This window comes from Pelophylax lessonae (assembly GCF_965119305.1).
Source record: "Pelophylax lessonae genome assembly, chromosome: 5".
Lineage (NCBI taxonomy): Eukaryota > Metazoa > Chordata > Amphibia > Anura > Ranidae > Pelophylax > Pelophylax lessonae.
Genome location: NC_138772.1, coordinates 147,828,910 through 147,845,229, shown reverse-complemented (window position 1 = coordinate 147,845,229; position 16,320 = coordinate 147,828,910). Strand labels below are relative to the sequence as shown.

The 16,320-nt window shown below is 39.5% G+C and overlaps 1 protein-coding gene across 7 annotated transcripts in view; it reads right to left on the bottom strand.

Annotated features, from left to right (window-relative positions):
- KAT2B (lysine acetyltransferase 2B) overlaps window positions 1-16,320 on the bottom strand; it is a 141,263-nt gene that overhangs the window by 54,956 nt on the left and 69,987 nt on the right. For all 7 annotated transcript variants that reach the window (XM_082259708.1, XM_082259703.1, XM_082259704.1 and 4 more), the window contains exons 5-7: window positions 15,777-15,958; window positions 8,429-8,620; window positions 6,061-6,167 (exon numbers count right to left, since the gene is read on the bottom strand). In XM_082259708.1, the coding sequence (XP_082115834.1) occupies window positions 6,061-6,167; window positions 8,429-8,620; window positions 15,777-15,958 (481 nt within the window). The remainder of the gene's footprint in view (window positions 1-6,060; window positions 6,168-8,428; window positions 8,621-15,776; window positions 15,959-16,320) is intronic.

Genomic DNA, 16,320 nt, shown 5'->3' with positions numbered 1-16,320 from the left:
GGCCATCTTCATGTAGAGCAACAATTATTTTTTTAAAGATCCACAGGGAGTTCTTTGCCATGAGGTGCCATGTTGAACTTCCAGTGACCAGTATGAGAGAGTGAGAGCGATAACACAAAATTTAACACATCTGCTCACCATTCACACCTGAAACCTTGTAACACTAACGAGTCACATGACACCGGATAGGGAAAATGGCTAACTGGGCCCAATTTGGACATTTTCACTTAGGGGTGTACTCACTTTTGTTGCCAGCGGTTTAGACATTAATAGCTGGGTGTTGAGTTATTTTTACACTGTTACACAAGCTCACTACTTTACATTGTAGCAAAGTGTCATTTCTTCAGTATTGTCACATGAAAAGATATAATAAAAATATTTACAAAAATGTGAGGATGTATACACTAAAGCATAACATACAAAACAATGTTCAACACTTTGCTGCTAAAACAATAAAAAATACCTCTGCTGGGTACTTTATATTAAAGGAGTTGTAAAGTCAGAAGGTTTTTTTTATCTGAATGCATTCTATGTATTAAAATAAAAACCTTCTGTGTGCAGCAGCCCCCTCGGTCCCCCCTAACACTTACCTGAGGTCCCTCTCTGTCCAGCGAGACACAGCAGCGGCGCTATTGGCTGCTGCTGTCAATCAAAGTCAGCTAGTCAATGTGTGAATGGACACAGGGAGCTGTGACTCAACTCAGGTGCCCCCAGAGCAAGTTGCTTGCTGTGGGGGCACTGAACAGGAGGAAGTGGGATCACAGAGGAGGGACCCGAGAAGAGGAGGATCAAGGCTGCTCTGTGCAAATCCACTGCAACCGAGCAGGTAAGTACATGTTTGTTATTTTTACAGGAAAAAAAACAAGACTTTACATTAACACTGGTAATACAATATAACCACAATATAATTTCAGAAAAGCTGTTTTAACAAACTGTATGCCCGGCCCTTCAGTATTGGATGAGTACTTCAAGAGAATGAACCACATGGTTTACAAAGAATTTTTAAAGAAAACAACTAACCAAAACATCACCCAATTTTTTATAAAGGCAATCAAATAATCCAAAAGGTCTTCTATCTTCTCGGTCTCTCACTGGGTCTTCATTTGAAAACTTCAAGATTCATTTTGGGGGAGCAAGAAAACAATTGTAGAAGGCTGCGGACAGTATTTCCTATGAACTGAGGTCAAACTACAACATCCTAGTAAAAGTAACCTCTGACGCAACCCCTCTACTGATGCTGCACTTCGGGATACCTCATAGACTCCCTGAAAAGTTTCTGCTATTCCCCTTGGTAGCGACTGAGGGATATTCTACATTCTATTCTTCCTGTGCCCTCTTGAGTTCTCCTTCTTTCCACTACGTTTAAGCTCATTTGAGCCTTCTGGGCACATTTTTCCTTTTTTTTTTTTTTGCAGGGTCATTTCAATCCAGTTTGGTGACATGAGCTGCCAACCTGAATCTGTTTAACTTGAATATATATTACAATATTAAGGCCTTATGCACACTGGGTGTTTATTCTGCTCCTTTAAATGACTTTTGGCAGTAGAAAAGCTGCTTAAAATGTGGTAAAGACTGCATTTTTCAGATGTTTATGCGCATTCATGCATTTGGCTTTAATGCATCTTATTGGCTAGAATTTATGCTGTCCATTAGAATGCATTAAATGCACAAATGCATCTAAACCCATCTACTGTTAATGCACGCTTATGCATGTGTTGGTGATGCTTTATTTCAGCCTGTAAATGCCCCTCTTCTAAAACTCGTACAAACACCTATGTGTGCATGGATACATAAGCTAACATACAACTGTGTTTACAGGCTTAAAAAATAAATGACAAATGCCTGTAAAAGCAGTGTTTTTTCTGCTCTTTGTGCATGAGGCCTAAAGCCATCAAACAGCTGACGGATCTCAAATATGGTTCTGCAGTGCCACCTTTCCTCTTCACATATTACACTAAAGTTTTTTTCATACAACTTTCTGCTCAAAGCATCAAGCAGCTTGCCATCTTTTTTGATGGACAGCTCCCAACTATTTAAAATGAAAAGTGTGTTCAATGATTAGGATAAGATTTCATCCACGTATTGCTGGCTTTTGTTATGGTAACAGGAGAAGGTGATATATGCTGACGACACACTGCTTATGCTGGGAGATACAGATACCTCCCTATGGGAAGCTATGAACAAGATCACAGAATTTGGGAGATTTTCAGGTCTCAATATAAATTGGTCAAAGTCAGCTTTATTGCTATCGGATGGTGATGCCACACAACCTATAATATCTTTGTGCCATATGCCTATTACCAATATCTTCAAATATTTAGGGATCCAGGTGTCCCCTAATCTCTGGGATTTTTGTAGACTGAATATCTCTCCTCTCCTTCAGAGGTTCAGGGACCAGATTAAAATATGGAACTCCCTTCATTTATCTGTAGCAGGCAAGGTAAATTTAATCAAGATGGTACTCATGCCACAGTTACTTTATTTTCTTCACAATACCCCTATGGTAATCCCCTTAAAAATTTTCAGGATAATTAACTCACTTTTTCGCACCTTAATTTGGAAAAATTGTACCCCTAGAATAAAATTGTAACACCTACAGAGGCCCAAGAATGAGGGTGGACTAGCTCTGCCCAAACCATGGTTGTATTATTTGGCAGCTCAGCTACAGCATTTGATAGGAACCATACACACAGAAAGTGAAGCAGACTGCGTAGAATACAGCTCCTCTTTAGCTGTGATGAGGCATACTATCCGTTGGGGACCTGTCCCTCAGGCGCTAGAGGTTCAACCTTTTGGAAAGCCGCACAAACTTTATCCGACATACAACCTCATCCAGGAGATTTAGAACCAAACTAAATAGCTTCAGAGGGCGAAGGGCTACACTGAATTCAGTCCCATTTGGCTAAACGATACCTATTTGGAGATAGCCAAATTGCAGTCGGGGGCTAGGTGGAAGGAATACAGAGTAACACACCTTAAGCAAACATTTCATAATGGGGAACTCCTGACATTTACAGCCCTACAGGCCAGGAACAACTTGCCATCCTCTATGCATTTTCACTATTTGCAGTTGCAGCACACGGTCAAAGCACAAAGTAAATCTTCAGAATGGGACCTATCTCCGACTCAGATTTTAAGTCTTGCGGTGTACATTTCATTGTTTCCAGTGTTTCTGCACACAGTTGCACATTTTCCTAGGTTCTAATGAAGCTTTTTTTAATCATAAAAAAATACAAAAGAAAAAAGAGCAAACAAATAAACAAGTAAAAAAAAAAAAAGGGAGAGAGTGGTAGAGAAATCAAAATACATTCAGAACTAGGAGCAATTAAGTATATTTTCTATATCTCTCTCCTCCCTCTACCACCATATTTGCTCCCTTCTTCTCCACCCATTGCAATCATGATTAATTATTGTTTTACTCCTATCTACCTAAGGAGGAGCCAATAGGAAGGAAAGGGAAATGGGAAGAAAGAAAGAAAGAAAGAAAGAAAGAAAGAAAGAAAGAAAGAAAGAAAGAAAGAAAGAAAGAAAGAAAGAAAGAAAGAAAGAAAGAAAGAAAGAAAGAAAGAAAGAAAGAAAGAAAGAAAGAAAGAAAGAAAGAAAGAAAGAAAGAAAGAAAGAAAGAAATTATTTTCCATAGTGCTACAATTCAAATATGTGTCTTCACATTCCAATAAGTATTGATATTTATCATTGTAAAAAAAAAAAATATATATATATATATATCAGATGTGCAAAAACAAAGTGCAAAACAAAAAAAAAGAGAGATATCTCTTTATTAACTTGTTCTTAGCCATTCCTGGGCTTGCTCTGGATTATTAAAATGTATGACTGTTCCTTTGTCCACCACTCTCAACCTCGCTGGACAGGCCATGGAATATTTATTAATAATAAATTATATTTATGAAATACTTACCTTAGAACGAAGCCCCCCGCAGTGCCACCCGCTAAGCGGTGACACGGCCGACATGTTCGGCCGTTCTGCTTCATGGTTCGCGTCCTCAGTCCTCAGGTCATCTGGTTGGCAGGAGGTGCGATGACATCACTCCCACGCATGCACGCACAAGGCTCTGAAGGAACAGCACGGGTGGCTGTTCCTTCAGAGCGCATGCGCCGATGACGTCATCGGGTGCATTAAAAGTAAATTTCTCCTAAATGGTGCAAGTTTAGGAGATATTTACAGTACCTATAGGTAAGCCTTATTAAAGTTATAAGAGTGGGTTTACAACCTCTTTAACATCATTAAAGGTCGCCCGCTGCTTTTGCAATTCCAAAGAAAAATCCGGAAATATGGAAATTTGACACATTAAATTTTCCAGATCGTCTGCTTTTTGCTGCTACATTGCTACCTGCTTGTTCACTTTTGTGATTTATTTTTTTTGTCCATCGGAGTCACAATATCTTCTATGGATGATATCCTATTTTCTACTTCAGCCACTCTTTCCTGGATTTTTTGAATATTGTGTCTAAGCAGTCCAATATCCACATTTATCTCTTCCATTTTATTAGACAGCATAACATTACTTGAGTGAATTGCATCCAATATCTGTGAATTGAGCTGTTCCAAAGTTATTTTAGACTGTTTGTCTATTCTGTTTGACTGTGGGTTACTTAGGCTTCATGTACACAGGACGTTTGAAAACCTCTGCTGAACGCTGGAACTTGACCGCTATTAACCGACGGTTAAAAAGTCAGTTTTGCCGCATTTACATGCCACGTTTAGTGGCGTTTAGAAGCATTTTTACATTGTAAATCGGTCAGAAATGTATCCCAATTGCAAACACCTATAAACAAAGGACTTAACAATGTGAGGTACCACGTTTAGACGCGTTTGCACGCTGTCACAAGCATTTGGTAATTCAAATGCCAATAAACTTCCATCTGAATGCATTTTTTTGCTTTAAAAAAAATGATACTAAACTCAACTGCCTCTAAACGACTATAAACGACTCTGTACATGGACAGATAAGATAGCATTGAGGAGAGTTCAGGGGCTGCTGAAAAAAACGCCCAACTGCTCCTAAACATCCGTTTATCAGCAACAGTACATTAGGCCTTAGGATGGCTGCCTTGTGAGTGTCCCCACTTGGCTGGCCACCACTCCATGTCTGTGGAGGGCTACGGCAGCCATCTTCTTTTCCACCCTTGCAAACTCCCTAAGTCTGCTTTACTCATTGTGACCTCAAGTTTTGGATATCTTCTCTAAACTGCTGAAAAATAGAATGATCAATCAGTTACTCAGGGTACAGCAGTATCCTGCCTAATTCAATAGGTTCAAAGCAGCTTTTAATGAGACAGGACAGAGCTTTTTAGAGGGGAATAGGCACCTAAGATGATCCACTTTAATGTATATATACTAGAGGCGAGTTACAGTTACAGCTGGGCTCAGTTATGAACCTCTGCAAATGTTTAAACTCAATGGTGATAAAGCCCAGCACAGCAGAGAGTTCACCCCATTCCTTACCATTTGTGATAAGATGCGTCTCCTGTTCAGCCTCACAGCCTCCTAATCCCCAGCAGCTCTCTCCACACTGCTGTCTGTCACCCTCCCATCCACCAGCTCTGCCTCTGCGCAGGCTCCTTCAGACCAGTTCAAGCAGCAGGGATGGCCATATCAGCATGTTATCAGCCAGAACAAACAAATCTTCTAACAAAGCAGGCCACCCCTCAACTTTGGGTCTGCCTGCCTGTCACACATGGTATTTAGGAGACTTCAGATGCATCACAGAGCTCTCACTAACTGTTTCCAGCCATGCCAGTGGAAGCCACACCCCCTTCTAATGAAGCTTTTTATAGAAAAAGTTGCAAGTCAGCTTTTCTCACTGACAGACAACTAAATCCTGCAATCATCACAAAAAGAAAAAAAAAACCATGTAAATGGAATTCAAAATGATGAATATTTTTGCAAAAGGAAAATAAATTACTTGATATCGACAGATACATTTGATTCAACTTCAAAAGAATGTAATTCATTCTATTCCAGTGTTATATCCAAAAGATAAAAGACCTAAATAGATTTTTTGATTTTCTCCAAAATTTTTGGTTTTCTAAAAAGTTTACCTTCTTGGATCCCAAGCTCATTTGCTCGAGAAGATGAAGACATGAAATCTTCATCCCATATAGGAGAATTCGTACTGTAAATCTCCTCTTCCAGCATAGACAGGAATCTAAATCAGAAATATACCACACAGTTACATAAAGTGTAAATTTATACATAATAAAGATGTAATAAGGAACTAAGCATATCAACTTTTATAACACATTAACTACCTGAGCTTGACATCTTAATGTACAGCAAGCATTACCTCTACTAATTTTAAAGAGCCTTGACCCTAATCTTCAACTATTTGTAATGTACAGTCAGGTCCATAAATATTGGGGCATTGACCCAATTCTAATCTTTTTAGCTCTATACACCGCCACAATGGATTTTAAATGAAACAAACAAGATGTGCTTTAACTGCAGACTTTCAGCTTTAATTTGAGGGTATTTACATCCAAATCAGGTGAACGGTGTAGAAATTACATAAGTTTGTATATGTGCCTCCCACTTTTTAAGGGACCAAAAGTAATGGGACAATTGGCTGCTCAGCTGTTAAATGGCCAGGTGTGTGTTATTCCCTCATTATCCCATTTACAAGGAGCAGATAAAAGGTCCAGAGTTCATTTCAATTGTGCTATTTGCATTTGGAATCTGTTGCTGTCAACTCTCAATATGAGATCCAAAGAGCGGTTACTATCATGTTATTGTTTGTTTCATTTCAAATCCATTGTGGTGGTGTATGGAGCCAAAGAGATTAGAATTGTGTCGATGTCCCAGTATTTATGGACCGGACTGTATATGTGTGATGGAGCCTTTGTGGTGTGTTATGGATAGTGTAGATGGTGATGGAGTATGGTGATGATATAGTGTTGTAGTGCAAAAGATTATGGTTTCTAGGGCACACTGAAGATATGACATGACACATCCTCTCATCTAATGATGCCTAATTCTCTCATCCAAAAAGTAAACCATCATCTATGAATGACATAGTGCTTTCAAAATGTGTTTATATGTTTATACAATCAAAAGCATCTTACATCTGCTACTGTTCATTAGTTTTTGTGTGCTAAATTAAAAAGCTTGGGAGTGGGAGGCAATTTATCATCCCATCTTAGGTGCCCGAAGACACTGTCTCGGCACTGAGCACTGGAGTGACATCTCCAAATCTACTAAAACTAGCAGTCAAAAGCAGCAGTGTCTTAGATCTGACACTGCAGATACGTAGCTATGAGGCTACAGAACAGGAATGCCTAGGCACCCTCACATACCAGGAAGTGTACTGCTATTTTTAAGGAGGAATTCAAGACAAAAGAGTGAAATTTATCAGGAAACTGCTTAAGCAAATTTAACAATTCAAAATGTTTCTATAGCACAGAAAGTCTTCAATTTTATTAGTTAAGTCACACTTTAAAGGCACAAAAATAATACTGTAATATATTAAAACTTAGTGCCATTAGGCAACTTAGTTTTGCAATAAACCATAAAAACGTAAATACAGTAAACCCCCGCTCCATCGCGGTTCAGTTTTTGCGGTCCCGGTATATTGCGTTTTTTTTTGTAATGTTATTTTACTATATAAGTCATTAAAAATGAAATATTTTTGTGTTTTCCATAGCTCCTGCTATGTCTCTCAGTATCTTTTATGTGTTTGAATGAGTTTCTATTGTTTTAAAAGTGTGTTTAAAGACCTTAAAATGCTTTTACACGTACAGTGACAGTTAAAAAAACATGCCTACAATGCATTTTAATAGGGTTTTTCTATTTCGCGGATTTTCACTTTTCGCGGCTGGGTCTGGAACGTAACCCCCGCAATGGAGGGGGGTTTACTGTATACAAACCCACTCTGGGTATTGTTTCTATTCTGAGCAACTTGCTGCTCATTTCCCCATCTGGGCATTTTGAGAAAACGTGCATGGTTCCTCAAAAAGAGAATTGGTATAGCAAGAATATTATTTTTGCATTTTTTGCCAACTTGAAATCTATATTATATTTACAATGCAAAGCATCAAAGTGGAGAACATGTAGTGTGTTTGCTTCTATTGTCTGCTGAGCCCTCCCTGCTACCCAAAGCAAAAAGGGTGTATTAAGCAGCAATATTTTATGTTACAGACTTTGTTCTTTGGAATTTCCCCGTTCCCATCCCAGTGAAATGTTTGTTAGGGACAGTTAGCAAAAGCCGCAGGATGCCAAGCTGAAGCCGCAAGTGCTGGATGAGCTTATATATTAAGTGGTTTGTTTGTAAGAGCCATATCTGCAATAACAAGCCAATTTCAGTATAGGATACTAATGTTTACATTTTCACTTCTGGCAGATACTGTATGCATACATCTGGCAGGAGGATTTATACAGAATAAAATAACACAGGTGTTCTGGGATGTGTCATACTTGGGGAAGTGAGTCAGTATTAGTGTTCTCTTCTCCTGTGGCAGTTTGTCTTTCTCCTGTCTGGCCTGTTCCAGCAGCTGACGTCTCATTACAGTGAAGACAGAGCGCAGCAATGTGCGGCCAAACACCTGTGTTGTTTCATATCGATGCAAGCTGTCACAGAACTGGGGGACGTTGCAGTAGCAGAGCCACCTGCAGTAATAAAAACAGACATTTCATTATTTTTCCTGAACAAATACATTTTTTACTGCAAAAGTATATTTCTCCTTTATATTTCAATGAACACTTTTTGTGTTTTGTAACATTTCCAGTGAATGAACAGAATCTCCATCTTCATAAAACAATAGTCGTCAGCTTTTTTGTGTCCATTAGACATCTAAATCTTAAAAAAAAAAAAAAGAAGAAGAATATAAAAGCCCCCATAAACAACCTAACTACACCACTCAACTCAATAACACATTATATTTTACTAAAGTTGAAAGGGATAAGCAAATATTGTCTAAATACAGACAGCATGTGTATTTTTAACCATTTCAGCCCCGGAAGATTTTACCCCCTTAATGACCAGGCCATTTGTTTGCGATACGGCTCTGCGTTATTTTAACTGGCAATTGTGCGGTCATGTGAAGCTGTACCCAAATGAAATTGATGTCCTTTTTTCCCCAATATTAAAGAGGAAGTAAAGTCCCCCAAAAAAACAGAGAGAAAAAAAGCCCTGTAAAGAGAAAGGCATAATGAGCTAGTATGCATCGCATACTAGCTTATTATGTAGTACTTACCTTAAAACGAAGCCCCCGCTATGCCGCCACCTCAGCGACAGGACGGCGACATGTCCGGCCGTCCTGCTTCCGGGTTATGCGTCCTCCGGCCATCTGATTGGCCGGAGGCGTGATTACATCACTCCCGCGCCTGCGCGCGGGAGCCAACGTTCACGGCACTGAGCTCTGAAGGAACTGCACGGGTGGCCGTTCCTTCAGAGCGCCTGCGCCGATGACGTCATCGGCAGTATGCACTCTAAATATCTCCTAAACGGTGCAAGTTTGGGAGATATTTATAGCACCTATAGGTAAGCCTTAATATAGGCTTACCTATTGGTAAAAGTTTGTGAGGTGGGTTTACAACCTCTTTAAAGCTTTCTTTTGTTGGTATTTGATCACCTGCAGTTTTAATTTTTTGTGCTACAAACAAAAAAAAAAAAGAGTGATTTTGAAAAAAAAAAAAACAATATTTTTTACTTTCTGCTATAAAACACATCCTATAAAAAAAATTAAAAAAATCTAATTTCTTCATCAATTTAGGCCAATATGTATTCTGCTACATACTTTTGGTAAAAAAAATCCCAATAGGTGTATATATTTTTTTTGGTTTGCGCAAAAGTTATTGCGTCTACAATTTATGGGATATTTTTATGGCATTTTAATTTTTATTTTTTACTAGTAATGGCAGAGATCAGCAATTTTTAGTGGGACTGGGACATTGTGGTGGACAAATCGGACACCTGACTCTTTTTTGGGGACCGGTGACATTATTACAGTGATCAGTGCTAAAAATATTACTGTACTAATGCCACTGGCTGGGAAGAGATTAACATCAGAGGCGATCAAAGGGTTAAATGTGTCCATAGGACCAATACCTGTAGTACAGCCCAGAAACAAAAGTGGGCACTTTGCTTTTTTAACCTACCTAAAACACACTGGCACTAATTGACACTGATATTTTTTTTAAAACCATTTTCTTTAGAAAAAATCCTGCCCAAAATATACTGACCATGACCTTTGACCCTTACTTTACCCAAACACTTACCCTGGCACTGACCTAGATTAAACCTTGATCTAGCTATTTTTCTTTCTTTTGTTTCTTATTTCTATTTTTTCTACACACTTTTTTTGTTTACATTTTCTCCCTGCAAGGAGAGAAAAATGCAATGTATCTCTCCCCTCCATTAAGAGAGAAAGAAAACACAGGGGCAGGCTGCACAGTGAATAATCACTGTGATGGCCAATCAGAGGCTATCAATGCGATCAGATGACCCGGAGTCCCTGGTCCCAGGGTGAGCATGGTCTCTGTGCTGGGAGTACGCAAATACAGATACGCATATATGCTGCCTCGCGGTTAAAGGCCCACTTCTGTGAGACTGCATATAAGCGTACTGTTAGCGGGTAAGGGTTATTATACATACTATTGGGTGGAAGACACTCCGGTCCTCATGATCTGCCACCCCTTACATTTTAACAAAGGCTTTTGTTCATGTTGCATCAGAACATGGTTTTATCCAGTTATTAATACATTTTATGATGGTTTATCACCTACTTTTTGCTATATAACTGATCCACCATTAATACACTTATCATCCATCTGGAGTGGGAATTTAGTGAGGTTAGGGGGCTTTTTTTTTTCTCTCCGGGGCTGCGATGGGCTACTGGAGCCCCTCACCCCGACCTGCCTCTGAGACCGCATCCAGGTTGGGGGCGGGCGCCCCAACGTCCATCGGGGTCATGTTGGGTTGTCTGGTGTGTGACGCAATGCGTCGCATCACCATGACAACCATCCTTTTGTTTCCATCTACGTCTTGTGCGGTCTGATGCCACCCACTTCTGGCTCATTCCGGATGTGGGAGGGCGGATTTACGGCCAATTTGGCGGTTCACATGGCGTTGGCGTGGACTTTCCCTGCACATTAGGGCACCCAGCCAGAACGCAACCGGCTGTCTTCTTCACCGTCTTATCCCACTATGGGGATCACCTCTTTCCTTGTGATAACCTTAATCAGGGTATGTCCTTTATCCATTCCTCTTCACTTTCTCACCTAGTGCACTCTGTGGTTGATGCTTTGATTCCATAATTTTTTCTGGGTTTTTCTTCTCCCCATTTTTCTTTCCCATCATAACCCCATTTGACACTTTTCTATTTAACTTTATTCACACTCTTTGGGCACCCTTTTGGATCAGTATAGATATCTTAATGTATTTCTTTAACATACAGACTCCATAACTGACCCATACTCAATACTTTTACAGATCCGTTCTGCTCCAAATCTATCTCATTGTAACTTTCAGGAATGTCACTTAGGAGATCCACTTTCTGCCTTGACTGAGGTCCCATTATCCCTCTTGTGCTGGGTGATTATCTGCGCTTCAGCCCCGGGGGAGACTCTGCCCGTGATGCCTTCACATTCCCCCCCCCCCCCCAAGTTTGGGGGTTTTTTCCTCGACAAATTGACCTTTGAGACAGTTAAGGTAAAGATCTGTGTACAGATCCAACCTGATAGATATTTCTTAATCATTTTAGATGTTCTGGTGCAATAATGTATAAACCCCTTTCCCCTTCTTTAGACACATGACATGTATCCAATGCTCCTGATGAATGGACAGAGGTCCAAGAAACGCGTCGAGCCTATATTAAACTCAGATGTTTTATTCTATCTCTTTGGATTCCAGCTAATTATGAATTGACAAACAAACATTTTATATTGAAATTATTATTTCTAGACATATCTGAGATCCCACTATATTGTACCTATGTTTTCAATATGAATTGTATAGTGTGCTATATGTTGTCTTTTTGTATTTGTTTATGATTATATGAATGATTCCAGTGATATTTATATATACTCATTTGATTCATAGAATTAAATTCCCCTTTTCTTTTTGAAATGACTCATTCAAAGTCCCATTACTTTGGTTCTCTTTTTTTTGTTATTATACATACATTCACCTAAAAAAAAAAAAAAATATATATATATATATATATATATATATATATATATATATATATATATTGTGACAGGAAGTCAGGTAAATCTGTGAATGTAGTCACAGACAGGAGCTACACTTCCACCTGGGTTAGACAAATCACCAATTACTATAGGGTGTCGGCTACAGAGGTAGCCAGAACTGTCTAAGGAAGTTGAAAGGCCTTCAGCTGTTCGGAATGAGGAAGTTAAGGCCTCTATAATTTGTCCAAAGGAAGTCTATGGATTGCTGCCTCCTGTCGCCGTGTGGGCTGAGAGAGAAGGACAGACAGACGTGTGCCTCCCAACAAGCTGGTGAGCATGGGAGAAGACCCCCTGAAGTGATGTGCGCTAAGGAGAGTAAACGAGTGTGAAGACTACTCGAAGTGAGGTCTTGGATCGTTTCTAGGTGAAAAGAAACCAATGGGCATTTCCTGTGTGAAGGGGAAATTAACCAGTTGTGAAGACGTCTCAAGGTGAGAAAACAAACTATTTCTATGTGGAAGAAATAAAGGAATGTTTGCCATGTGAAGAGAGAAAACAAAGGGACATGTTCCATATGAAGAGGAAAAGGGACATGTTAAATGAACTGTTTGCTGTGTGAAGAGATTATAAATGGACTATTGATGGTCTGCTGTAGGATCAGCAAAGTCTGCCCAACAGTAGGTTGGGGACAGACTCTTAGGTAGGTTCCAGTGTGAGAAGGTAGCCGCCCACAGAGGCAAGGATTTATTTTGTCTTTTATTTTATTTTTGCTGTTTTTGACGCTTGCAGTCTGGTGAAGAAAATGCATTAATAAACCAAACTGTTGTTTGCAAGCACTTATCGGCTATCTTCTTGTGAAAACGCACCCCCCAAGGGGTCATCCACCCCCGCCACCGAGCTAATCCCTCACAATATATATATTTATTTATTTATTTATTTTATATACACTACTCAAAAAAGTTAAAGGAACACTTTTTAATCAGAGTATAGCATTAACTCAATTAAATTCCTAGGATATTGATCTGGTCAGTTAAGTAGCAGAGGCTGTTGCTAATTAGTTTCAGCTGCTTTGGTGTTAATGAAATTAACAGCAGGTGCACTAGAGTGGCAACAATGAGACAACCTCCGAAATAGGAATGGTTTTACAGGTGGAGGCCAAGGGCATTTTTTTCCCTACTCATCTTTTCTGCCTGTTATTAACTAGTTTTTCATTTAGGTAGGGTCAGTGTCACTACTAGTAGCATGAGGCGATACCTGGACCCTATAGAGTTTGCACAGGCAGCCCAACTCCTCCAGGATGGCACATCAATACGTGTCATTGCCAGAAGGTTTTCTGTATCTTCCAGCAGGAGATTCCAGGAGACGAGCAGTTACTCTGGGAGACCTGGATAGGATCGTAGAAGGTTCTGAATCTATCACCAGGACCGGTATCTGCTATTTTGTGCAAGGAGGAACAGGATGAGCACTGCCAGAGCCCTACAAAATGACCTCCAGAAGGCCACTGTAGAAGGTGTGTATGTCTCTGACCAAACAATCAGAAACAGACTTCATGAGGGTGGCCTGAGGGCCCAACGTCCTTTAGTGGGCCCTGTGCTCACTGCCCAGCACCGTGGAACTCAATTTGCATTTGCTATTAAAAACCAGAATTGGCAGGTCCACCGCTGGCGCCCTGTGCTTTTCACAGATGAGAGCAGGTTCACCCTGAGCATATGAGACAGACGTGAAAGGTTCTGGAGAAGCCGTGGAAAATGTTATGCTGCCTGTAACATCATTTAGCATGAATGGTTTGGTGGCAGGTCAGTGATGGTCTGGGGAGGCATATCCATGGAGGGACGCCCAGACCTCCACATGCTAGACAATAGCATCCTGACTGCCATTAGGTATTGGGATGAATTCCTTGGACCCACTGTCAGACCCTGCACTGATACAGTGGGTCCTGGTTTCCTCCTGGTGCACGACAATGCCCGGCCTCATGTGGTGAGAGTATGCAGCCAGTTCCTGGAGGATGAAGGAATTGATACCATAGAATGGCCCCCGCGCTCGCCTGATCTAAATCCAATAGAACGCTTCTGAGACATTATGTTTCATTCCATCCAACGCCGCCAGGTTGCACCTCAGTATGCTCAGAAACCCAGTGATGCCCTGGTCCAGATCTGGGAGGAATTACCCCAGGACACCATCCGTCATCTCATTAGGAGCATGCCCTGAGGTTGTCAGGCATGCATACAAGCACGTGGGGGACCATTCTGAGTTGCTGCAATTAAATTTCAGCAAAATGGACTAGCCTGCTGCATCGTTTTTTCACTTTGGTTTTTGGTGTGTCTTTGAATTCAGCCCTCTGTAGGTTGATCATTTTGATTTCCATCAAACATTGTGGAATCCTTTCATTTCTAACACCTTACCCAGTCCATGTCAATATAGATATCCAGCATGATGTTTTTCCCCATTGAAATCTAAAGTGCTCCTTTAATTTTTTTGAGCAGTGTATATATCTATATATATAGATATATACAATATCTCACAAAAGTGAGTACATTGCTCACATTTTTGTAAATATTTTTATTATATCTTTTCATGTGAGAACACTAAAGAAATGACACTTTGCTACAATGTAAAGTAGTGAGTGTACATCTTGTATAACAGTGTAAATTTACTGTCCCCTCAAAATAACTCAACACACAGCCATTAATGTCTAAACCGCTGGCAACAAAAGTGAAGTGAAGTGAACCCCTAAGTCACACCTGAGACCTTGTAACACTAACATGTCACATGACACTGGAGAGGGAAAATGGCTAATTGGGCCCAATTTGGACATTTTGACTTGGGGGTGTACTCACTTTTGTTGCCAGTGGTTTAGACATTAATGGCTGTGTATTGAGTTATTTTGAGGGGACAGCAAATTGACACTGTTATACAAGTTGTACATTCACACTACTTTACATTGTAGTAAAGTGTCATTCCTTCAGTGATGTCACTGTGAAAAGACATAATAAAATATTTACAAAAATGTGAGGGGGTGTACTCACTTTTGTGATATACTATATATATATATATATATATATATATATATATATATTTTTTTTTTTTTTATACACAGTATATATATATATATATATATATATATATATATTTTTTTTTTTTTTTTTTGTGGGGGGGGTGGGGTTAAAATAGACGTTAGGACTATCTCCTTAACACAGACAGCAATATAAACTTGGCAGTAGTTTCTCACTCCATTAAAAAGAAAGTTTGGCTTTGTATACACTTTAAAGTGTAGCTCATATTCAATTTTAGTAAAGAATCAACAATTGTTGGCATATCAGCTACCTGGCTCCTGAGAGTTGTTCAGCTATTAATGCATTAGGTTGATAATAATAATTATAACAATGCTTTCATACTGACAAATATACTAATAATTCTTCATTTCATAAAATGTTAATTATTTAGAAGAACACATATAACAGAAGGAACTGTACAGTCTATTGCATGTTTAGTTTGATATGACGTTTGTTCAGCTGTACAAGATTTATCATACTGACGCATATATTTTGTAATAGTTATGCTTTAAGCTATCCAGGTACTTCCTATTTACTTAGGCGAGGGAATGTTTACTCAGCTATGGAATAAATAATATTACCTAGTGTAGTTGACTTTATATGCAGCAATGTCTTCAGTCGGAGATCTCTGCCTTCTCTGTGACGGAGTTTCAAGATGCCAGTAGTTGATACGGTTTAGAAACATTTTAGCCAGCTCTATGATAGTTTGTCTTTCCTTGGCAGGTAGATGGCTAAATTTGTATTGTACAAAATTATTTACACCCTTTAAGAAGATAAAACAGACATATTTATATTAAAATACTTAACATACACTATATTTTTCAAATAAGTCTCACATTTTTGTTTTGTTTTATATTGAACAAGCACGTTGACGTCTATATAAGAGATTGCAGCAGTTTCCACTAAGTTTTATGTATTGGGAATCATGGGAACAAGTGATCACAGTTCCTTTGCCCTACACCAAAAATTGTCATTTGGAAGCAGTGGCGTAGCGTGGGTTGTCAGCACCCGGGGCAAGGCAAGTAATTTGCGCCCCCTAACCCGTGGGATTTTTGCACTCAAGTCTCTTCCACTAGATTAGTTAAAGAAACCCTTACCCCCTAAGCACATGTATTGTTTGTTATG